General features: G+C 42.3%; 1 protein-coding gene across 1 annotated transcript in view; it reads left to right on the forward strand.

Annotated features, from left to right (window-relative positions):
- Positions 1 to 25,334, forward strand: part of LOC140204068 (connector enhancer of kinase suppressor of ras 2) — an 807,212-nt gene that overhangs the window by 543,984 nt on the left and 237,894 nt on the right. Inside the window, 2 exon segments of the mRNA XM_072270362.1 lie at positions 4,702 to 4,727; positions 9,665 to 9,714. Coding sequence (XP_072126463.1) covers positions 4,702 to 4,727; positions 9,665 to 9,714 — 76 coding nt within the window.

The raw sequence follows: 25,334 nt of genomic DNA on the forward strand, positions 1-25,334 counted from the left end.
AAGGGTGGTATAGTGGTACAATTAGTAGAGCTGCTGTCTCACAGCTCCAGTGACTAGGTTCAACTCTGACCTCTTGTGCTGCCTGTGTGGAGTTTGCATGTTCTTGCACTATAGTTCTCAATAACTTATGCAACTGATAGATGCATTGCACAGCTGAAGCAAGCTTAGGTAGAAGAGAACATAAAATATTTGGACAATTCTCTCTCTAACCATATATGTTTGCTCCAGGTGTTCTAATTTCTACCCACATTTAAAATGCATGTTAAATGGTGGGTTAACAGGCTACTGGAAATCTCACCCAGTGTGAAGGTGATGGTGGAAGCGGGAGAAAGCTATTGGGGATGGGGAGAGAATAGAGCAGCATTCATGTAAATAGGGGCTCAATGATTGTTGCAAACTTGGTGGACACAAGGACTGGTTTGTTGATGATTCTATGAATCCATATATTTGAGATGCATGGAGAAACCAGTCCAATTGCAGGAAACCTACATGGCTTACTGTGTGTGACTGCTGGTAATGTGTCTTTGCACCTTGACCCCATAGTAATGCAATTCCATTTGGCTGTATTCATGAGCATTCATCTACGGTTAAATGACAATTAAAGTTGAATTGAATGGTCAGTAGGAGGTTATATAAACTCCACCAGAGGTTAGTATTGTTATATATTTCATATTTCGGTAATATTTGAGAATATGGTAAATATATTATTTGATTAAGCATTCTTTGTTGTTCACATAATTAATAATGGGTTATAGGTAAAAATACATGAATGGCATACATCATTACGTCACTACATCATAAATGCACATCTTCCTGAAAGTGAGTTGAACTAAGGACAAGTTATCCCCAGCTCCATGTTTTTCTTTCGATAAATTTTGTGTTTTGGGTTTACAAAATATAACAGTGGCAACGAGTAAGTTCTGAAACAAACCTGAGACAAATATCTACCTGTTGAAGCACAGCGAGATGTTCAAGATTTTTAAAAAAGCGCAGCACATGATTTCTTTGGAGAAAGAGAGAGACGGTCAAGTTAAAAAAAAGGCAGACAATGGATGACATTCACAGGTTCATATACAATGAGTGCTGGGTGATAATAAGGATAAATTTAAAAAAGCAGAAGTCTGTACATCGGAAAGACAGATGTATTCGATTGCACAAAAGATAATTGGTTGATGTATACTGAGCAAATTGAGCGGTATTTTGAAGCAAATGAAATAGCCAATGTAAAGCAAGTGCTGTTTTGTGAGTGTAATAGGTGGAAAAGCATACAGTTTACTGACTGCTCCAACCAAACCAACCAAAATGAGCTTTGCTGGTATTATGGAAGAAATACGGTAACATTTAGAACCAAAGTCATTGTTGTTTGCAGAACATTTTAACTTTCATAAGTGGAATCAAAAGGAAGGGGAATCTATTTCAGTGTACATAGCTAAATGGAAGAGATTGTCTGAGCATTGTTAGTTCAATGATTGGCTTAATTATGCAGTAAGAAATCAATTAGCTTTTGGAATTTTACAAGAAATCAATCAAAAACAGCTCTTAACTGAAGGACCACTCACATTTAAAAGTGCAGTTGTAAAAGCTATATCAATGGAAAGAGCCACAACTGAGTTGTAGTCAGGAATGAAAGCTAGCATAAACAAAATTGCAATGTCTAAACAGAAACCGGCCTGAACAAACAGATTGTGTCACCATTGTGGCAGGGGCTCACATAAGACCATAAGATATAAGAGCAGAATTAGGACATTTGGCCCATCGAAGTTTCTCCACCATTTCATTATGTCTGATCCAATTTTCCTCTCAAACCCAATCTCCTGCCTTCTTCCCATATTCATTCATGCCCTGATCAATCAAGAACCTACCAACCCCTGCCTTAAATATACATAAGGATGTCAACTCCACAGCTGCCTGTGGCAAAAAAAATCTTCAGATTCAACATCCTCTGGCTAAAGAAATTTATCCTCATCGCCATTCTAAAAAGATACCCCTCTATTCTGAGGCTGCGTCCTCTGGTCTAAGACTGTCCCACCATAGGAAACATCCTTTCCACATCCTCTCTATCAAGGCTTTTCACCATTCAATAGGTTTCAATGAGGTCACCTCTCATTGAATACAGGAGCAAAGCCATTAGACACTTCTCATTTGACAAGCCATTCAATTCTGGAATCATTTTCATGAACCTCCTTTGAATCCTCCTCAGTTTCACCACATTCCTTTAAGATAATGGGCTCAAACCTGTGCACAATACTCCAAGTGAGGCCTCACCAGTGCTTTATAAAGTGTCAACATTACAACCTTGCTTTTATATTCTAATCCCCTTGAAATTAATGCTGACGTTGTATTTGCCTTCCTCACCACAGACTCAACCTGCAAGTTAACATTTAGGGAATCCTGCACAAGGACTTCCAAGTCCCTTTGCACCTCAGTTTTTTGCATTTTCTTTCCCTTTAGAGAACAGTTAACCCCTTCATTTCTTCTAAGTATATGACCATGCACTTCCTGACACTGTATTCCATCAGTCATTTCCTTGTCTATTCTCCTAATCTGTCAGAGTCCTTCTGTAGCCGCTGTACTTCCTCAACAGTACCTGCCCCGCCACCTACCTTCATATCCTCTGCAAACTTTGCAGCAAAGCCATCAATTCCATCATCCAAATCATTGACATTTAACACAAAAAGAATCAGTCGCAACACAGACCCCTGTGGAACACCACTAGTCACCAGCAGCCAGCCAGAAAAGGCTCCCTTTATTCCCACTCTTTGCCTCCTGACAATCAGCGACTGCTTTATCCATGCTAGAACTTTCCCCGTAATACCATGGGCTCATAGCTTGTTAAGCAGCCTCATGTGTGGCACCTTGTCAAAGGACTTCTGAAACTTCAAGTACACAACATCAACCATTTCTCCTTTGTCTATCCCACTTGGTATTTCTTCAAAGAATTCCAACAGATTTTTCAGCCAAGATTTTCACTTGAAGAAACCATGCTGACTACAGCCTATTTTATCATGTACCTCCAAGTACCCTGAGACTGCATCCTTAACAAATCAAGTCCAACGTCTTCCAAACCACTGAGGTCAGACTAACTGGCCTATAATTTCCTTTCCTCTGCCTCTCTCCCTTCTTGAAGAGTAGAGTGACATTTGCAATTTTATAGTCTTCTGGAACCATTCCAGAATCTAGTGATTCTTATAGGATCATTACTAATCCCTTCACGATCTCTTTAGCCACCTCTTTCAGAACTCTAGGATGCATGCCATCTGGTCCAGGTGACTTATCTACCTGCAGGCCTTTCAGTTTCCCAAAAACCTTCTCCCTTGTTATGGTAACTCCACACGTCATGCTCCCTGACACCTGGAACTTCCACCATGCTGCTGGTGTCTTCCACAGTGAAGACTGATGCAAAGTCATTCTTCAGTTTGTCTGCTAGTTCATTGTACCCCCATTACTACCACTTCAGCATCATTTTCCAGTGGTCCAAAATCCACTCTTGCCTCTCTTTTACACTTTATGTATCTGAAGAAACCTTTGGCATCCTCTTTAATATTATTGGCTAGCTTACTTTCCACAATGATTCAACACCTTCTGTCCCTATGTCACTTCTTTCTAACGATTTGATTTCATTTTTTTACCAACAGAGCAACGCCGCCCCCTTTGCCTTCCTGCCTATCCTTTCGATACAAAATGTATCCTTGGACATTAAGCTCCCAGCTCTAATCTTTCGGACATGATTCTGTGATGCCTACAACATCATACCTGTAATTTGCAAGCTTATCTACCTTCTTCTGAATACTGTGCAGACTGAAATATAACACCTTCAGTCCTGTGTTCACACTTTTTGATTTTGTCGCACCATACTCAACCTTTTGATTCATGACTTTACCGACATCTGTCTCCACAACCTCTGCACTAACTGTTCTGGCACTCTGGTTCCCATCCCCCTGCAACTCTAGTTTAAACCCCAACATGCAGCATTAACAAATCTTCCGGCTAGGATATTAGTCCTTCTCCAAATCAGGTGCAAATCGTCCCTTCTGTGCCAGTCCCAACTTCCTTACAAGAGAGCCCAATAATCCAAAAATCTTGTGCCCTCCCTCCTACACCAACTTCTTAGCCACGTATTAACTGTATAATCTTCCTCGTTCAGGCCTCACTGGTATGTGGCACGAGTAGCAATCCTGATCACAACCTTGGAAGTCCTGTCCTTTAACTAAGCACCTAACTCCCTGAACTCCCTATTCAGAACCTTGCCACTTGCCCTACCCATGTCACTGGTACCTACATGGACCACGACTTCTGGCTGTTCACCCTCCCACTTAAGAAAGCTGAGGACTCGATCCGAGATATCCTGGACCCTGGCATCCAGGAGGCAGCATACTAACCGGGAATCTCATTCTTGCCCACAGTACCTCCAGTCCATTCCCCTAGCTAAAGAATCCCCCATCACTACAGCGTGCCTCTTCCTCCCTTCTGAGTCACAGAGGCAGACTCAGTGCCGGAGACCTGACCACTGTGACTTTCCTCTGTTAGGGCATCCTCCCTGCCCCCAACAGTATCCAAATTGAAATCCCTGTTGTTGAGGGGGATGGCCACTGGGGTATTCTGCACTGGCTCCTTAACCCCTTTCTCCTTCCTGACTGTAACCCAGTTTCCCATGTTCTGCATCTTGGGTGTAACTACCTCTCTATATGGCCTATCTATCACCCCTTCAGCCTCCCAAATGATCTGGAGTTCATCCAGTTCCAGTTCCAACACCTTAACGTGGCTTGTTAGAAGCTGCAGTTGGATGTACTTCTCGCAGTTGTAGTGGTCAGGGGCACCGAGGTCTCGCTGTTTTCCCACATCCCACAAGAGGAGCACTGCACTATCCTGCCTGTTACCTCTATCTAGCTGAACAGATATAAAGAAGAAAAGGAAAAAACTTGAGTTTTTCTTTCTTTTGCTTTCTCTGAGTGTCATGAAGCCTCAAAGAGCTAAAGCCTTAAGATCACCATTCCAACTATGTCCACTCAGACGATGGCTGCTGCACCTGCCCCGTCTTCCTTTAATCTTCCCTTACTAATTAATCCCCAACGCACACTGGCCGCTAGTCAAAACTCTACCATGCTGCCGCGAACCACTCTTGCCTTTTATCCTCGGGCGATGGACCTGATTGAAGTCCCCTCCTCTCCAAACTTCTGGTCAAAGATCTATTACACCAGATCAATGCAGGTAAAAGGCGAAACTTGCAGAAAATGCAACAAAGTAGGACACACACAAAGAGCACGTTGGGCAGACAAAAATAAATGGACAGCACAGGGAAGATAGGAAAATAAGAAGTCCAGTTACAGTTTCAAAACGAGCCCTAATCTGCATGCTGTTGATGAAAAATTTGATCATGCAGAGAGTGACAGAGGACTGAATAGTCTTGTGATTTACATTGTGAAAACTAACAAGATACAAGCAATATTACTATACCAGAAGTGAATGGAAAATTAATTAAAATGGAATTAGACAATGGCTCACACGAGGAAATCTGCAGATGCTGGAAATTCAAGCAACACACATAAAAAATGCTGGTGAATGCAGCAGGCCAAGCAGCATCTGTAGGAAGAGGTACAGTCAATGTTTTTGGGCCAAGACCCTTTGTCAGGACTACCTGAAAGAAGAAATAGTAAGAGATTTGAAAGTGGGAGGGGGAGAGAGATATCCAAAATGATAGGAGAAGACAGAAGGGGGAGGGAAGAAGCTAAGAGCTGGAATGTTGATTGGCAAAAGGCATACAGAGTAAAAGGCAAAAGGGATAATGGAATTCTAACTTCCATTAATGCTCCTCCTTCCCTTCTTATCCCATCCCTTATTTATTTTTATTCTCCCCCCCCCTTTTTTTTTCTTCTCTCTCTGTCCTTCTCACAATCACTCCTTGCCTGCTCTCCATCTTCCTCTGGGCTCCCTTTCCCCTTTCTTTCTCCCTAGGCCTCCTGTTCCATGATCCTCCCCCTTCTCCAACTCTGTATCCCTTTTGCCAATCAACTTTCCAGCTCTTAGCTTCTTCCCTCCCCAGTGGTGGACACCCCAAGGCCAAAAGATGTGTCATAGTTGTGGTCCTTTTTAGGACTTGTCAATTACTATAACAGGCTCCTGCCAAACCTGGCTACTGTGCTCCACCCTTTGAACACAAGATTACAGCTCAGGAAGAAATGGCAATGGACAAAGCAGTGTGAGGTGGCTTTTCAAAAGACAAAGGAAATGGTGACTTCAGACACTGTACTCACAGATTGTGATCCACATCATCCAGTGAAGCTTGTCTGTGACACCTCGCCTTATGGTATAGGTGCAGTCACCTCACATGTGAAGGAAGTGAACACACCATCACGTTCCCTGAGAGAGAGGCCTTGAGTCTGGTGTGGGGTGTAAGACATTTCAACCAGTACCTGTATGGGCCAGAGATTTCCCTCATTACTGATCATCAACAACTAGTGGCCATTTTCAATGCTCAGAGGAGTATTCCACTAACAGCAGCAACACAAAAGCAGAGGGGGGCTCTGTTTCTTGGAAGACACAATTATAAGATCAAATTCAAGAGGGCAACCAGCCACGAAAATACTGATAGATAGTCCATTCACCCTTAGAAAAAGAAATACCTGAAAAATTTACAAAAGAGGACACTCCTCCAATGTAAATCAAAAGTCCCCCAAATACAGCTGAAATGATCAGAAACGACCCCACCCTGTCTCAGATCTAAATGACAATCTAACATGACTGGAATGTGCAGCTGAAATCCCAGTCCCCCATTTTTACCAGAGCCCGGATGAACTTGCTCTTGACAGAGCTTGTTTTAAGTGGGGATTGAGAGTTGTTGTACTATCCAAGCTGAGAGCTAAAGTGTCGGAGGAGCTACATGCCGATCATCTAGGTGTGATCGAAATGAAAGCGTTGGCTCAAAGCTTTGTCTGGTGGCTAGGGATAGATCAGCAAATCAGGTAGCTTGCTAATAACAGTTCAGGATGCCAGCATGTCCAGAAGATGCCAAGAGCAGTGTGTCTCCATCCCTGGGAATGGCCTGCATTGCCCTGGCAAAGGATTCTTGTGGATTTCATCAGACCATTCCTTGGCATAAATGTTTGGCCATAATGGATATGGCTACAACGTGGCCAGAAGAGTTCCCAATAGCTTCCAGTAAGGTTGATGTGCTGAGAAGCTTCTTCTCAAGAACTGATGTTCCAGAACACTTCATCAGTGACAATGGACCATAATTTGTTGCAGAACAATTTCAGTCATTCCTGAAAATGAATGGAATAAGACATATTACATCTGCACTGTACCATCCAACTACAAATGGCTAAGGGGGAAAGGTTTATCCAGAGTCAAAAGAACACACTATACTAACACTGAAAAAGCTCTCAATTTTCCTCCTTGCATATCATAATGCAGCACACATCGAGCAATTGAGGAGAGCAGAGTCAATTGTTAGAGAAAAAGGTGTCCAAAGCTGTCAGAGCCACTTCCTGCAGTCCCAGAGTCAACTCCTATAACCACCACAGTGGTTTACATAATGCGTTATAGGTTATATGTATGAAGTATGTGAATGGCATATGTCATTACGTCACTGTGTCATAAGTATGCTCTTCATTAAAAATAAAAATGAACTAAGGACAAGTTATCCCTGGCTCCATGTTTTTCTTTGGATTAGTTTTATATTTACGAATTATAAAACATACAGGACTCTGGAGCTGTTGGACAGTAGCTCCACCAGCTGCGCCACTGGGTCATTCATCACTGGGTGCAGGAATTTTCTGAGAAAACATCTTTATGGAAGTGTAGATGTCTCCTACATTTCATTGCTTGGATTCAGATCAGAGAGTTATTCTCTGAATGTCTCTTTAGAAAAGAGGTGAGGAGGAACTTCTTTAGCCAGATGGTGTTGAATCTGTGAAATTCATTGGCACATCTGGTTGTTCTTAATTACTATGCACTTCAAGATTATGGGGTAAGGAAAGTGGGGTTGAGAATGATAATAAATCAGCCATGATGGAATGATGGAGAAAACTCGATGGGCTGAATGGCCTAATTCTGCTCCTATGTCTTGTAGCCTTATGTCTTGGACAGGTATGGCTTGCCACTGGGAATATTTCTTCTCCTTTTCCTTCTGCCAGTTGCTTATCTGCTCTGCTGTCTCTGATTTTCTCAGTCATACCATGAAAGAGATATACGTATATTATTGCTGGCATATCTGAGAACAAGTGGCTTGTGCTAAAAACAACATCAATCAAGATACTTCAGTGCCTGCCACACAACTCTGAGTAGACTTAAGCAACTTTGAAGAATCCAAAGTGCCAAACCCTAGTAAAATCAGGACCACAGCAAACAAACTGAGTGAAGAAAGAATTCAAATCCCTTTGAGGTGCAGTAATGCTCCTGCTACTGCTGAATGTGTAGGGTGCTGTAGAGGACACAAGCTGGAGCACTGAGCTCTGCAATGAATGATGGCTTTGAATCAGCATTGCACACTGATTAATGCTGTTCTTCACACTTCCAAATGATGTTAGTTGTACAATTGATGCCAGGAATATGTTCTCTGGCATAATACATCTCACAAATATGCACACTACTTTGGAGGCAATTTAGCACCTGTAAACAATGTGCTGCGGACTTTTCCAATTTTGCAAGGTAAATCTTGGCTGAGTCAGATCGTTGAGATCCTAATCCCTCCACTCTTAACCCTTGCTTACCTCTTGTCTCCAACATTTCTTCATTTCTGTACAAATTAAACAAGAAAAGGCTCTCTCGGTATGGAGTTCATTGATTCTATAATGCACAGTGTCCTGGACCGTTTACCTCAGGGAGGGGAAAATATATGCCCACACTTAAATGCAATTTGGACCACACTGTAATTTAATGCTTTTTCCCTAACACGAAATAATTTCTGAATTCTTGTCCCTTCAACACATTTCTGACGATCCCTCCTTACATTCACAAGTACTTGCTGCTGTATCATTCAAATCAGTATAAAGGAAGAGAAAATGCTACATCTTTCAAGTTTAGGGCATGCTTGTACCATTTCTTTAATGGTTTTTATATATCTGAATACTACTTATACTCACAAGCAAAATCTTAGGAAGTGTTACAATCAGAGAAGTTGAGTTGAGGATTTAGTTTACATGCAAGGCCAGGTTGGGGTTTACAAATCAGTCTGGAATTTAGAAAATAGTTTAAGTAGCACTGTCAATTATTAGGAAGAATACTACACCAGGAACTACATTAAATGACATCAGTAGAAATATTCTGTAGCAATCATCTACTTCCGAAGGTTTTAGAAAATGCAGGAATCCATTTAACATGGTTAGGCAAATGCATTGAATACTAGGGAATAAATAAAAATCAAGTTCTTTTGTATTTAAATCAAATTACTTTGCTAACTAAGTTTTCAATTGTAATTCATAAACTTTTATTTCTAATATTTTCTTTCTTGAGCTGACAGCAAGGTCACTTTAAAGATTTGCAGATTCATACATAACCCAGGATTTTCCATCCATTTAAACCAATATTTGACATAAAGATGCTGTAGCACAGAGTCACCCTCTTCTTGGTATTGTGCACAAAAATGAACTGAAAATCAAATTGCTTTCAATTACTTATTTGGCTGGTTGCAGGAACTTGAGACTTTTATCCATGTCAACAGACGCAGTTGGTTAGGGGAATCCAAGGAGCACAATATATATAATTGAGGGAGCAGAAGTGAGTATATCTACTGTTGTGACTTATAGTAGCGACAAGCCAAAACATTAATAAATACTGTCTATCAGAGCTAGTGATAGTTGCATAGTCAGAATGCTGCTAAGTGATCGTATATCTGCCCACTAATTATTAACCACTGTAGTAAGAGGCTATACAAGTTTTTGAGCATGTTTCCCCATGCTCTGGATGTAATATTTTCTGATGCCCCTTCCCATCATATTGGCCTATCCTTCCTTTCAATCTGGTTGTTTTTATAAGCTTAAACACGCTAGTTCATTTTCCTTAACTCTGTTCATCCGCCCAGCTCACTCGCTCACTTGTGTTTGGGAATATCCCAGGTTTATTCCCAGGAATGATTTTTGTCCACTGAATTCTCAAGTCGGGTTTTGCCTTCTGCTCTTCAAGACTCAGTCCATCTCTCTCTGCCGCCTCTTTCCTAGCATCGTCCACATCAGTTCAGTCAATACTTGGCAGCCCATTTTGTAACCTACTCTGACTTCCATGAACCCACTGCCCAGCCAGTTTGACTCTTACCGCCAACACTCAATAGTTTGTTGTGTCCTCATTCTGCCTTAGGGGTTTTTCCCAGTCCTCATGACATTTCCAGTCTGCTGCTGCGCCAATTCTGGTTTTATGTGTCCTCTTTCCCTTCAGCCCACACAGTCTGCTGTGTCTACCTCCACTTACAAAGTGCTGAAATCCATACCTCAGCCAAGAGAAGATGAATGCTTCTGTTGCGAAAGGCAGGGGTAGGGGAGTACGATGTATGGGGCGATACCATAGAAACTACTAGAGTGTTGTAGAATGTACTTATTCATGAATGTCCTTCAGGAGAAGAAATCTGTAATCTTTGCTTGACCGAGCCATAACGTGCCTCCAGACCTATCCCACCTGAATAGCCTTTAAATGCAGTCGAGCGATCAGCATGTCATCATCAGTTGTGCCACATTGGCCATTTTCTCATAAGCTGCAATGGTTCACTTGAATCATCTCAAGAGCAGTTATGGATAGGCAATAAAAGTTGTCTTGCCAGAAACAGCCTGATCTAATCAATAAGTAGCAATAAAGAATAGCTTCCTAATCATCAGGCGCAAATTAACCCTACCTAGCCATGTGTTCCAACATGTATCAGAGTTCACAAAGGGGCTGGAAAGTGGAGAAGGATGCACATTACAATGACTCAATAAAACTGCAGTTGCTGGAAATCTGAAACAAAAAAAAAACTAGAACCACTCAGCAGATGAGACAGCATCTGTGGAAAGGGAAATAAAGTTGACATTTCAGTTTGAGAACCCTTCAGTAGTGATGCCGATAAAAGTCCTCGGCAGAAGCAATACCTGATTGTTTTTGATTTGTTCCTGAACTATAGCTGGTGCTTTTCTTTCCTTTTGCAAGATGATGAATGCAAATTTGCTTCATGATACAGAGGAGCTGGGCTTTGCTGTATTTTCCTTTAATTAAGTTTTATTTTAGAAAAACTTTTCATCAGCTTTTGTTTGTGGTAGCTCCCCTGTTGGCCACCATAAGTAGTGTTTCAGTCCTATTTTGATTGATCTTCTCCATAGAAACTGTCAAAGGTTCTAGTAGTCCTTGGTCAATGTTTGACTCATGACATAACTCTAAATGTAACATTTTCCAGCAAAACAACCAGTTTTAGTTTCTTTTAATGATCTACACACTCACAACTAGGCAACAGCATTTTCAAATGTTTCCTTCAACAATTAGTGGGCTGGTTCTGCAAAGAACTGCTGTTTCACTGCAATGTGTGGGTCAGTGCATTCTGACCAGAGTGTGGGATAGACCTTGCTAGAAGTTAAGGAAACAAGAGGCTTGATAAACTACACATCTATCACCTCAGCTTCATAACTAGTGTCTTCCTTGAGAGCCCATTCACTTAGACAGGGTCAGCAATTCATGAGAAGAGTACACTGGGTCAGTTTTTTACTTTTCGTAATCATTATTTCTGTTTTTAATTAATCAATACTTATATGTAAACTGTAAGTTACATATGCTTGCAGTGAATGTGTTATTTCCATAAACAATTCTGATTGTGTTTCAAACTTTTTGTAAAGGTTACTTACAATCTTTAAGAAGCAGTGGAAAAGATTTTGAACAATATGAGCTCTCAGGAGGATGCCAGGGATTTCCCATGTCAGGACCTCAGTTTATAAACACAAAAGATGCTGGAAATCCAGAATAGCACACAGAGAATGCTGGAGGTACAGGCAACATCTTTGGAGTGGAACGAAGAGCCGACATTCAGGACAAAGCTCTTCATCAAGCTTGGTTCATCAGTTTCACCAAACTTGATGAAGCATTTCAGCATGAAACGTTGACTCTTTTTCCCTTTCTTTAGATGCTGCCTGACCTGCTGAGTTACTCCAGCACTTTGTGCGTGTTACTCAGTTTGTGTCACCCAGACACCACCTGTGAGACAGTATTGTGTGGAGCAATCTGGTCCAGTGTGTATTTATCAGCTTACACCTGCTGCCACACTTCTCCCTTGCAAAGGAAGTGCATAAAACTATCCCACAGTGCTGTTGTGTTGTATGTGTTGTAGGGTGCTCCTTATACCACTTGTATCGGATAAATCTGTTGAACTATTTTGAGCCATCCCACCTGATCTGTATTCCTGGGTTCTAGTGTTTTTCTTTCAATTCATTCCTGGGATTAAGAAAAATAACAATGGTGGTTAGGAAGTTTTAAAATGAAGCTGAGATGACTACCTACCAGTTGAAGTGCTGCAAAATGGTTGAGATAAAAACAAATGCAGCATGTGTTTCTTTGCAAGGAGAGAAGGACAGTCAAGTTAAAAAAAAGCCAGAAAGCAGAGAAAACTCAGATGTTCATAAACAGTGAGTAATTATGGATTGCAACAAGGCATTTGACAAGGTACCCCATGCAAGACTTATTGAGAAAGTAAGGAGGCATGGGATCCAAGGGAGCATTGCTTTGTGGATCCAGAACTGGCTTGCCCACAGAAGGCAAAGAGTGGTTGTAGATGTGTCACATTCTGCATGGAGGTCGGTGACCAGTGGAGTGCTTCCGGGATCTGTTCTGGGACACCCTACTCTTGGTGATTTTTATAAATGACCTGGATGAGGAAGTGGAGGGATGGGTTAGTAAACTTGCCGATGACACAAAGGTTGGGGGTGTTGTGGATAGTGTGGAGGGCTGTCAGAGGTTACAACGGGACATTGATAGGATGCAAAACTGGGCTGAGAAGTGGCAGATGGAATTTAACTCAGATAAGTGTGAGGTGGTTCATTTTGGTAGGTCAAATATGATGACAGAATATACCATTAGCTCTTGGCAGTGTGGAAGATCAGAGGGATCTTGGGGTCCGAGTCCATAGGAAGCTCAAAGTTGCTGCGCAGGTTGACTGTGTGGTTAAAGCATATGGTGCATTGACCTTCATCAACCATGGGATTGAGTTTAAGAGCTGAGAGGTAATGTTGCAGCTATATAGAACCCTGCTCAGACCCCACTTAGAGTACTGTGCTCAATTCTGGTCACCTCACTACAGGAAGGACGTGGAAACCATAGGAAGGGTGCAGAGGAGATTTACAAGGATGTTGCCTGGATTGGGGAGCATGCCTTATGAGAGTAGGTTGAGTGAACTCAGCCTTTTTTCCTTAGAGCAATGGAGGATGGGAGGTGACCTGATAGAGGTGTACGAGATAATGAGAGGCATTGATCGTGTGGATAGTCAGAGGCTTTTTCCCAGGGCTGATATGGCTAGCACAAGAGGACATAGTTTTTAGGTGCTTGGAAGTAGGCACAGAGGAGGTGTCAGGGGTAAGTTTTTTACGCAGAGAGTGGTGAGTATGTGGAATGGGCTGCCGGCAGCGGTGGTAGAGGAAGAAACAATAAGGTCTTTTAAGAGGCTCCTGCAAAGGTACATGGAGCTTAGAAAAATAGAGTGTTATGGGTAAGATTAGGTAGTTCTAAGGTAAGAACATGTTTGGCATAACTTTGTGGGCCTAAGGGCCTGTATAGTCCTGTAGGTTTTCTATGTCCTATGTTCTAATAATAATAAAAAAATTAAAAAAGCAAAAATGGCTGGCTACACCGCAAAGATAAATGCATTTGATTAGACAACAGATAACTGAGTGATGTATGCTGAATGAATTGATCAGTATGTTGAAGCAAATGAAATAGCCAACAAGAAAGTGTGCCAGTTTTGCTGAGTGCGATGGTTTGACATGCATACAGTTTGCTTTGAAGTTTAACTGCTCTGACCAAACGACCCAAAATGAACTTTGCTGATATCATGAATATAATACAGAAATATTTAGAATTTAAACCATTGTTGATTGCAGAGCACTTAAAGTGTGATAAGCAGAATTGAAAGGAAGGGGAGTCCATTTCAGTGTATGTGACTGAATGCAAGAAATCGTCTGAGTATTGTCAGTGGAATGATTGGCTTAATGATGCACTGAGAGATCATTTAGTTTGTGGAATTTTGCAAGAAAGTATTCAAAAACTGCTCCTAACTGAAGTACAATTCACATTTAAAAGAGATCTTAAAATTGCTGGATCAGTGGAAACAGCAGCCAGAGACACAATTGAGTTGGAATCAGAAATGAAAGTGAGCGTGAACAAAACTGGAATATCTAAACCAAAACCTGTCTGGCCAAATAAATTGTTTTACTGTTGTGGCAGAGGTTCACATACACCAGAGAAATGCAGGTTTAAAGGCAAAACTTTCAGAATATTCGATGAAGTAGGACGCATACAAAGAGCATGTCGAGCAGACAGAGATAAATTGTCTGCACTGGAAAGAGAAAAAGCTAAAAAATCAAAATGCTGTCACAACCATGGATTTGGCAGCACAGCAAATTCAACAATTGAGCTCGTGAATATGCACGTGTCAGGTAATTATTATTCCATTGTGATGGTATTTAACTGCATTCATTCCGGTGTAGTATTTGTCAAGACTTGAACACAGCAATGCTTTGCTGCCTGCTTGCATTCTGCCTTGCCCGAGAAATTGGACTGTCGGGTCGACTGACTCTGAAGACGAGCAGTATTTGTGTTATTCTTGGTTGTTCTTTTCAGCCCCAGTGTAGGCTTTGCTTTCCATTTGCATGTTTTGGTTAATGGCCCTGCTTGGCCTAGAGTTTATTGTTTTCTTTTCCCTTTAACACTGTTCGCATTAAAGTCTGGGAACTATCGACCTGCTTCTGTGTCTCTCACTCTGCACTGGGGCCATACACAAATCTGCTGCGCTGCCGAATCTGTGGTTGTGACAGGGCCCCCCTCTCTAGGCGCAGCCCCTGAGGCGCCACAGACCTGGATGAGGGACTTGTCCAAGATGGCCTTCAGTGATGCCGGTAGATAAGTGTCATGGTGTGCACTGCCAATATCAGAGCCAAATATTTCCATGTACAGACAGAAACAAGAGCTTAGACAGAGGTAGCTTGGCCAAGTGACACCGTGAGACAAATCATTCTCAAAATCATCCTCTGATTGGAGCTAATCCGGCATCTGCTTCAAGAATAAAACTAACACAGAATCTGAATTTATAAAAATAAACTTAAACTTAAACAGAAAGCCCCAGGAAACTGCATTACAAAGAGCGAGTCGCTTGAGAAAAACACAAGAAACTAAAACCATTAATAACTCTTAAGCAACCATTAACCAATTCAGGTGCTCGATAAACTTCAGAGCCCAAAAGCTCTCTGATGCCCTGCACGGGCCTAAGGAAGTCACTACAGGACCCGCTCCCTATAGCTGGCACCTGATGGCCCAGGAAGACCTGAAAACTGGAGATCCAGGGAACTCGAGAGTGAGGCATGGGGAACTCAAGAGGCAGGGAGACTTGAGGATCCAGAGAGACTGAGGGACTTCGGAACCCCAACAGACCGAGAGACCAGGGAATCTCAAGTGAGATCAAGAAACCTCAGCAGGGTTGAGAGGGAGGCTTGAAAGTCCTCGAGATGGGGAGGACATTGAGAAACCATAAACACATTGAATAAGCCTTGGAAACAATCAGAAAAATTAAAACCTTGGGAACATAGAGAAAAGTCCTTGGGAATCCTTGACAATATGAAACTTGAAACCTGAAATCTAGAGAAGGAACCTTTTCAAATCTTATTCACAGTGTTTTATCTTTCACAATTTTTTCCAGAGGCAATTAGGATATACTCTCAATTTTACAGATCAAGACAGCATAGACAGGTTTCTTCCATCACTAAGCTAGCTGGTTCTCTGTAGATCTGTTTAATTTGCTACATGAAGTTCAATTTTCCCCAATCTTTTCATCAAGAGGTTAAAAATACTCTTGATAGGGTTACCTTACTTGTGTATTTGCACACCCCAGCCAGCAATCAGCTTTTGGAGTGGGGCCCTTCCAGAATTTACACCATTGAGTTGAATCAATTGATAAGCTTGCATGAAGCGCTTATTTGTTATGCAGAGCTGAGTCACGGGACCACAAAGCTGGGAACCTGGGTACTTGTGACTTAAAGCTTGGAATGGATACTGGAGAAACTCTATGTAGACTAGAGAAGTTTGGAATGTGGACTCGGGTCTCCAGGAATGTAGAATCAGGACATGCACTCAGAATAAAGGCACCGTCTCCTCAAGCCATCAATTTCAAAATGTCACTTTTCAAACTTTGCTGGGTCCATTACTTGGCAAGATCCTTCTGTCACGCTGGAGACAGAAACAACAGTTTATACATAGGAATGCCAACGGAACATTGTTGCCTCAACGAATCACTCTGACCAATGAATCTCATGACCAAGGTCAGCTACTCTCTCTCTCTCTCTCTCTCTCTCTGTCTCTGCTGGGTCCATCTTTGTATGGTCAAGACTTGCTGTCACCAGGTTTGGATATGACCCAAGTATGGAGCGAGAGACACTGAAGCAGGTCCATAGTTCACAGACTTTAATGCGATTAGCGTTACAGGGAAAAGAAAGCAATAAATGCTAGGCCAACAGGGCTGTTAACTAAAACTCTCAAATGGAAAATGAAGTCTACACTGCGGCTGAAAAGAACAACTAAGAATAACATGAATACTGCTAGTCTTCAGGGTCAGTTGACTCAACAGTCCAATTTCTCAGGCAAGGCGGAATGCAAGCAGGCAGCGAAGCGTTGCTGTGTCCAAGTCTCGACAAATACTGGGCCAGAATGAGTGGAGTTAAGTACTATCACAGTAAAATAATAATTAGTTGACACGTACATATTCATGAGCGCAATTACTGAATCTGCTGCGCTGCCGAATCCGTGGTTGTGACATTTGCAGTTTTAAAAAAAAACACTGATCTGCATGCTGTTGGTGAAAAATTTGTTAATGATGAGACTGACACAGGAATGGGTAGCCTTATGATTTACAGTGTGAAAACTAGTAATAGACAAGCAATGTAGCTTACACTAGAAGTGAATGGCAAATTAATTAAAATGGATTAGGACACTGGCTCGGCTGTTTCAGTCATTCCACAAAATGAGTTTGAATGGCATTTCAAAGATACTGAACTGAAGTCTGCAAATATCCAACTTAGAACTTATACTGGAGAAAGATAACTCCTCTGGGAATGACATTTGTTACAGTGAAATACAATAACCACCAAACCACATTGGGCTTGTACGTAGTGAAAACAGGAGGGCCAGCATCATGGAAGGCCATGACTGCCTGAGGCAACTACATATTGACTGGAGATCCATCCATTATTTGCATGCCCGCCTGATTCCTCATACCATCCGTGATAAAGCAGCCAGTGAGCTAGATCACACGGAGGCTGAAGGAATTGTTTCCAAGGTTGAATGGTGCCCATGGGCAACACTAATGGTTCCAGTAACCAAGAAAAATGTGACTGTCAAGATCTGTGGTGATTTTAAGGTCATGATCAACCCAGGACGGAAAGTAGATCAGTGCCCTCTGCTCAGGTTAGATGATATCTTTGCAAACCTTTCTGGAGTGAAACACCTACTTACAGATGGAGATGGAAGAACAGTACAAAGTGATGGATCCATTACAAACTTCATGATGTGACAGTGTTGTTCAACCTGACTCAGACTCTGAGCTGCTTCTCACCATAAATACTCACAAAGGGCTTTATTGGTATATTAGGCTTATTTTTGGAGTAACATCTGCAACTGCACTCTGGCAGAAAGTTATGGAGCAGCTACCACAATGCTGTCCAGGCATTCAGTGTTATCTGGTTGGTATCACTGTTACCAGTGAATATGACAAGGAACATCTCAAAAATCTCAAGATAGTGTTAAAAACATTAGAAGGCTAAGCTCAGAGCATGATGCAACAAGTGTGAACTCTATTGTTGACGTACAAGCATTACGTAAGTGTGCTGAGAAAATTCAAGCAGTAGGGCATGCCCAAGACTAAAGAATGCATCCTTTTTTTCAATTACTATAACAGGTTCCTGCCAAACCTGGCTACTGTGCTCCACCCCTTGAACTTATGACTACAGCTCGGGGAGAAATAGTAATGGACAAAGCAGTGTGAGGTGATGTCAAACACAATATACACACATTATGATACACATCATCCAGTGAAGCTTGCCTTATGGTATAGGTGCGGTTATGTCACACGTGTGGAAGTCAACACCCCATAGATTTTGTATCATGTTCCCTTAATGCTGCAAAAAGGTTGTGCACAGATTGACAGAGAGGCCCTGAGTCTAGTTTGGGGTGCTAAATGGTTGAACCAGTACTTGTACAGGAGAGAGTTTACCCTCATTACTGACCATTTCCAATCCACAGGAGTGTGTTCCACTGACAACAGCAGCACGAATGCAGAGACGGGCTCTGCTTCTTGGAGGACACAATAATATGATCAAGTTCAAGAGAACAATTAACCATGGAAATGTAGATGGATTCACCTGATTACCCTTGTTAAAGGAAATACATGAAAAATTTACAAAGAAAGACACTCCTCTTGACATATTCTCTCTGGCACAAAATAAAAATTCTCTCTATTACAGCAGACATGACCCAAAGGGAAAACTGAAAAGAACCGACACTATCTCAGGTCTGCATGGCAAATCAAAATAGCTGCAACGTGCAGGAGCAATTCCAGTACCCCCCAACCCGACCACTATTTTTATCCATGCTGGGATGAACTTGCCCTTGATGAGATTTGCCTCATGTGGAGATTGAGACTTAAAGTGTTGAGGGAGCTAAATGCTGGTCATCAAGGTGTGGTCAAAATGAAAGCTTTGGCTTGAAGAGTTGTCTCGGGGCCTGGGTTAGATCAGCCAATTGAGAAACTTGCTACGCACTGTTTGGGGTGCCAACATGTCCAAAAGATGCTGAGAGGAATGCCTCTCTATCCTTGAATAGCCTTCATTGCCCAAATCGTGTGGATTTTGCCAGACCATTCATGGGCACAAATTTCTTGGTATTAGTGGATGCAGCTACAAAGTGACCAGAAGTGGTCCCAATAGCCTCCACTACAGCCTCGCTCACTTTTGATGTGTTGAGAAGCGACTGGTGTTCCAGAACACCCAGTGACAATGGAATACTGTTTGTTGTGGAACAGTTTCAGTCATTCCTGAAAATGAATGGAATAAGGCAGATCACATCTACACTGTTCCACCCAGCTACAAATTGCTTGGCAGAAAGGTTTGTCCAGTGTCTAAAGAATGCACTGTGAGCAATGTCAGCAGAACACAATACACTAACACTGAATCAGAAGCTCACCAATCTCTACCTTGCATAAAATAATGCAGCACACTTCACAACCAACAAATCACCAACTATGCTGTTCCTGTGTTGTCCCTTTCATTCACACTTGGATCTCCACAAACCCAAGCTGAGAAAGAGGATACAGGACAAACAGCTGAGAGAAATTGAGGGCTCCTCAAACAAGGAGGCTTGATGTTTCACTCCTGGACAAGCAGTCCTGGCACGTGCCCACAGAGGTGATAAAAGTGGATACTCAGAAAGATGAAGGACAGAACTGGACCACTCTCCTATAGAGTGGTAATTATGTCTGATGTCATCTAGAGACAACTCACTGAGGATAGTAGGGTCAATTGTTAGAAAAGAAAGATGTCCACTGCTGTTAGAATCACTTTCTGCAGTCCCAGATTCAACTCCTATAAACATAATGGAGGAGGCCCCAGGACCTGAGTTTGTTGATGACACCACTGTTGTGGACTGTATCAAAGGGGGCGATGAATCAGGAGGGAGACTGAAAATTTGGCCAGGTAGTGTAATAACAACAACTCCTTAGTCAATGTCAATAAGACTAAGGAACTGGTTGTAGACTTCAGAAGAGGGAAACCGAGGTCCATGTGCCAGTAATCATCAGAGGATCAAAGATGGAGAGGGTCAGTAACTTTAAATTCCTGGTGTCACTATCTCAGCGGACCTGTCTTAGACCCATCATATAAACATTATTGCAAAGAAAACATGGCAGTGCCTCTACTTCCTCAGGAGGCTGCGTGGATTTGGTATGTCCTTGGCAAACTTTTATAGATGTGTGGTGGAAAGTGTGCTGACTGGTTGCATTATGGCCTGGTATGGGAACAACAATGGCTTTGAGCAGAAAATACTACAAAAGATTTGGCCCAGTACATCACAGGTAAAGCCCTCACAACCATTGAGCACATCTACATGAAATGTGGCCATAGGAAAGCAGCGTCCATCATCAAAGTCCCTCACCACCCAGGCCATGCTCTTTTCTCACTGCTACCATCAGGTAGAAGATACAGGAGCCTCAGGACTCGCACCACCAGGTTCAAGGAAAATTACCACTCCTCAACCATGAGGCTCTTGGAAAAAAAAGAGTATAACTACACTAATTTAAGGTCTCTTTTATCTTGTTATTTCACACTTATTATTTATTGTTATTTACTTATAACTACATTTGCACTTTTTATTGACCATTGTTTACAGTTACTTTTCTATAGATCTTTGCTGTCTGCCCACAGAAAGAGAATCTCAAGGTTGTATGTGGTGACATGTCCATACTCAGATAATAAATTTTACTTTGAACGTTTGAATTTTGAACCTTGAACTTGGTTTCACAGCCACAAGTCTCACTTGCCAAGCAGAGTAACCTCACCACCAACCCTCGTGAGGAGAGGCGTTATTCCACAGGAGTAGGAAATCCTCCACAGTAATTAAATCTTTAAGCCATTTAAAGATTGCTATGCCGTGGATGTCTGTATAGTAGTTGCATTATATAGTATAATATATACAGTATAGACTGTAATTGAGATGCATTCTGTATTGATTTGGAATTTATAGCTAAGCAGGGAAGAGTGTTGTGTGTTTAATATTTGATTAAATATATTGTTTGATTCAGCTTTCCTACATAATTCATTATGGGTAATATGTAAAAGTATGTAAATGGCATATGTCATTACACCACCATGTCATATGTGTGTGTGTCGCTAAAGTAAAACAAAGTAGACACATTTTCCCAGGCTCATGGGTTTTTCTTTCTATTACTATCTGGATTTCCAAAACATAACAATTATATAAAAGAGGGCATCAATTTTTTTCTGATATATAAATAGTAAAAGAGAGGCGAGTGTGGATATTGGACCACTGAAAATGGTGCTGGAGGAATAATGGAGGACAAGGAAATGCCAGACAATGGTATTATTTTGTGTCAGTCTTCACTGTGGAGGACACTGGTAGTATGCCAGAAATTCGAGTGTGTCAGGGGCAGAAGTGAGTGTAGCTGCTGCGAGTAATGAGAAGATGCTTGAGAAGAAATGGAAACAGAAGAAAGAAAATTATGGATGATTTTTAGCCAGACTTCTGTAGTTGGAAAGGTGTTGGAGTCTATTATTAAAGATGAAGTTTTGGGGTACTCGGAGGCACATGATAAAATAGGCCAAAGTCAGCATCGTTTCCTTAACGGGAAATCCTGCTTGACAAATCTGTTGGAATTCTTTGAGGAGATAACAGGGAGGATAGATGAAGGAGAGTCAGTGGATGTTGTTCACTTGGATTTTCAGAAAGCCATTGACAATATGCCACACATGAGGCTGCAAAACAAGATGAGAGGCTATGGTCTATCTAACTGTCTAGGTATCGTATCGGATGCAGACATGGTTTTCCATATAATCTATCCCTCGTTCTTTGGATGACTTCCATTTCCTCGATGTGTAGCCACCTGGCTAGGCTTTTGCTGTACATAAGCTGAGGTCTTCCTCTAGGTTTGCTCCCTTCAATCTTTCCAGAGAGTATAAGTTTTTCTAGTTCATCTTTCCGCTAACCATGGTTGTACGAGGGATAAAATACAAGAAGTAGCTTCCCCTTGCTTGCTTCTGATGCAATGTCTTTACAAGATGGGTGACCCTGCCCATTGTCCTATTAAAAGGATCTACTGCTCAGCATCTGAGAAGCAGGAACCATCGGTTGTGTTACTCACAACTTGCCTTCTGCTTCATCCACCACCTGCATTCCGCGGCTTCACTGTAACCCAAGTAGGAAGGCTAACGGGTGCTACACCTTGCCTAAGGGTGACCTGGAGGTAGCTGTGGTTAATGGTAACCCATTACCCAAAGCAAATGCTCCACAGCCAGATGTAGTTTATCCTCATACCCAGGAGGTATTACAGGAAATTGACTACCATCAAAGGCAGATTGGCTGACTGGCAGGAGGCAAAGACTGGGGAGAAAATGGAGCTTATTCTGGTTTGCTGCTGGAAACCAGTGATGTTCCACAGGGTCAGTAATGGGGCCCCTTCTTTTCACATTATGGGTCATCAATTTGGATGATGGAATTGATGACTTTGTGGCCAAGTTTGCGGATGATATGAAGACAGGTGGAGTGGTAGGTAGTGTTGAGGAAGCAGGGAGTCTGCAGAAGGCTTTATACTTGATTGATTGGCACCTGATTAGTTCCACGGGCTTAGATGGGGCAGAGTTTGTTAAGTGTGTCCAGGACGGATTCCTGTCACAGTATGTGGACAGGCCTACTAGGGGGAATGCCATACTAGATCTAGTACTAGGTAATGATCTAGGTCAGGTCACAGATCTCTCAGTGGTTGAGCATCTGGGGGACAGTGACTACCGCTCCCTGGCCTTTAGCATTATCATGGAAAAGGATAGAATCAGAGAGGACAGGAAAATTTTTAATTGGGGAAGGGCAAATTATGAGGCTATAAGGCTAGAAATTGCAAGTGTGAATTGGGATGATGTTTTTGCAGGGAAATGTACTATGGACATGTGGTCGATGTTTAGAGATCTCTTGCAGGATGTTAGGGATAAATTTGTCCTGGTGAGGAAGATAAAGAATGGTAGGGTGAAGGAACGAACCATGGGTGACAAGTGAGGTGGAAAATCTAGTCAGGTGGAAGAAGGCAGCGTACAGGAGGTTTAGGAAGCAAGAATCAGATGGGTCTATTGAGGAACATAGGGAAGCAAGAAAGGAGCTTAAGAAGGGGCTGAGAAGAGCAAGAAGGGGGCATGAGAAGGCCTTGGTGAGTAGGGTAAAGGAAAACCCCAAGGCATTCTTCAATTATGTGAAGAACAAAAGGATGACAGGAGTGAATGTAGGACCGATTCGAGACAAAGGTGGGAAGATGTGCCTGGAGGCTGTGGAACTGAGTGAGGTCCTCAGTGAATACTTCTCTTCGGTATTCACCAATGAGAGTGAATTTGATGATGGTGAGGACAATATGAGTGAGGTTGATGTTCTGAAGCATGTTGATATTAAGGGAGAGGATGTATTGGAGTTGTTAAAATACATTAGAACAGATAAGTTCCCAGGGCCTGATGGAATATTCCCCAGGCTGCTGCAGATATTTCCTGTAAATATCTGGCTGGAATATTAATGTCCTCGTTGTCCACGGGAATGCTGCCGGAGGATTGGAGGGAAGCGAATGTTGGCCCCTTGTTCAAAAAAGGTAGTAGGGATAGTCCGGGTAATTATAGACAAGTGAGCGTTACGACTGTGGTGGGAAAGTTGTTGGAAAAAATTCTTAGAGATAAGATCTATGGGCATTTCAAGAATCATGGTCTGATCAGGGACAGTCAGCATGGCTTTATGAAGGGCAGATCGTGTCTAACAAGCATGATAGAGTTCTTTGAGGAGGTGACCAGGCATATAGAGGAGGGTAGTGTAGTGGATGTGATCTATATGGATTTTAGTAAGGCATTTGACAAGGTACCACACGGTAGGCTTATTCAGAAAGTCAGAAGGCATGGGATCCAGGAAAGTTTGGCCAGGTGGATTCAGAATTGGCTTCCCTGCAGAAGGCAGAGGGTCGTGGTGGAGGGAATACATTCAGATTAGAGGATTGTGACTAGTGGTGTCCCACAAAGATCTGTTCTGGGACCTCTAGTTTTCGTGATTTTTATTAATGACCTGGATGTGTGGGTAGAAGGGTGGGTTGGCAAGTCTCCAGATGACACAAAGGTTGGTGGTGTTGTAGATAGTGTAGAGGATTGTCAAAGATTGCAGAGAGACATTGATAGGATGCAGGCGTGGGCTGAGAAGTGGCAGATGGAGTTCAATCTGGAGAAGTGTGAGGTGGTACGCTTTGGAAGGACAAAGTCCAAGGCAGAGTACAAAGTAAATGGCAGGATACTTGGTAGTGTGGAAGAGCAGAGGGATCTCGGGGTACATGTCCACAGATCCCTGAAAGTTGCCTCACAGGTAGTTAAGAAAGCTTATGAGGTGTTAGCTTTCATAAATCGAGGGATAGAGTTTAAGAGTCGCAGTGTAATGATGCAACTCTATAAAACTCTGGTTAGGCCACACTTGGAGTACTCTGTCCAGTTCTGGTCGCCTCACTATAGGAAGGATGTGGAAGCATTGGAAAGGGTACAGAGGAGATTTACCAGGATGCTGCCTGGTTTAGAGAGTATGCATTATGATCAGAGATTAAGGGAGCTAGGGTTTTACTCTTTGGAGAGAAGGAGGATGAGAGGAGACATGATAGAGGTGTACAAGATAATAAGAGGAATAGATAGAGTGGATAACCAGCGCCTCTTCCCCAGGGCACCACTGCTCAATACAAGAGGACATGGCTTTAAGGTAAGGGGTGGGAAGTTCAAGGGGGATATTAGAGGAAGGTTTTTTACTCAGAGAGTGGTTGGTGCGTGGAATGCACTGCCTCAGTCAGTGGTGGAGGCAGATACGCTAGTGAAGTTTAAGAGACTACTAGACAGGTATATGGAGGAATTTAAGGTGAGGGATTATATGGGAGGCAGGGTTTGAGGGTCGGCACAACAGTGTGGGCCGAAGGGCCTGTACTGTGCTGTACTATTCTATGTTCTATGTTCTATACAGATTGGAGAATGGGCAAAGAAGTGGCAGGTGGAATACAGTGTCAGGAAGTGTATGGTCATGCACTTTAGTAGAAGGAATAAAGAGGAAGGCTATTTTTTAACAGGGAGAAAATTCAAAAACAAATTTTGCAAAGGGAGGTAGGAGTGTCGGTGGTAAGGATGGCTAGTGTAATTTTAGCACTCATTTCAGGAGGATGAGAATATCAGAGCAAGGACATAATGCTGCTTTATAGGGCTTTGGGCTTTGAGCAGCTTTGGACGCCTTGTCTAAGAAAAGATGTGCTGGCATTGGAGAGGGTCCAGAGGAGATTCATGAGAATAATTCTAGGAATGTGAGTTTTAACATATGAGGAGTATTTGATGGCTCTGGACCTGTACTCATTGGAGTTTAGACAAACG

The sequence above is a fragment of the Mobula birostris genome, chromosome 10, assembly GCF_030028105.1.
Source record: "Mobula birostris isolate sMobBir1 chromosome 10, sMobBir1.hap1, whole genome shotgun sequence".
Taxonomy (NCBI): Eukaryota; Metazoa; Chordata; class Chondrichthyes; order Myliobatiformes; family Myliobatidae; genus Mobula; species Mobula birostris.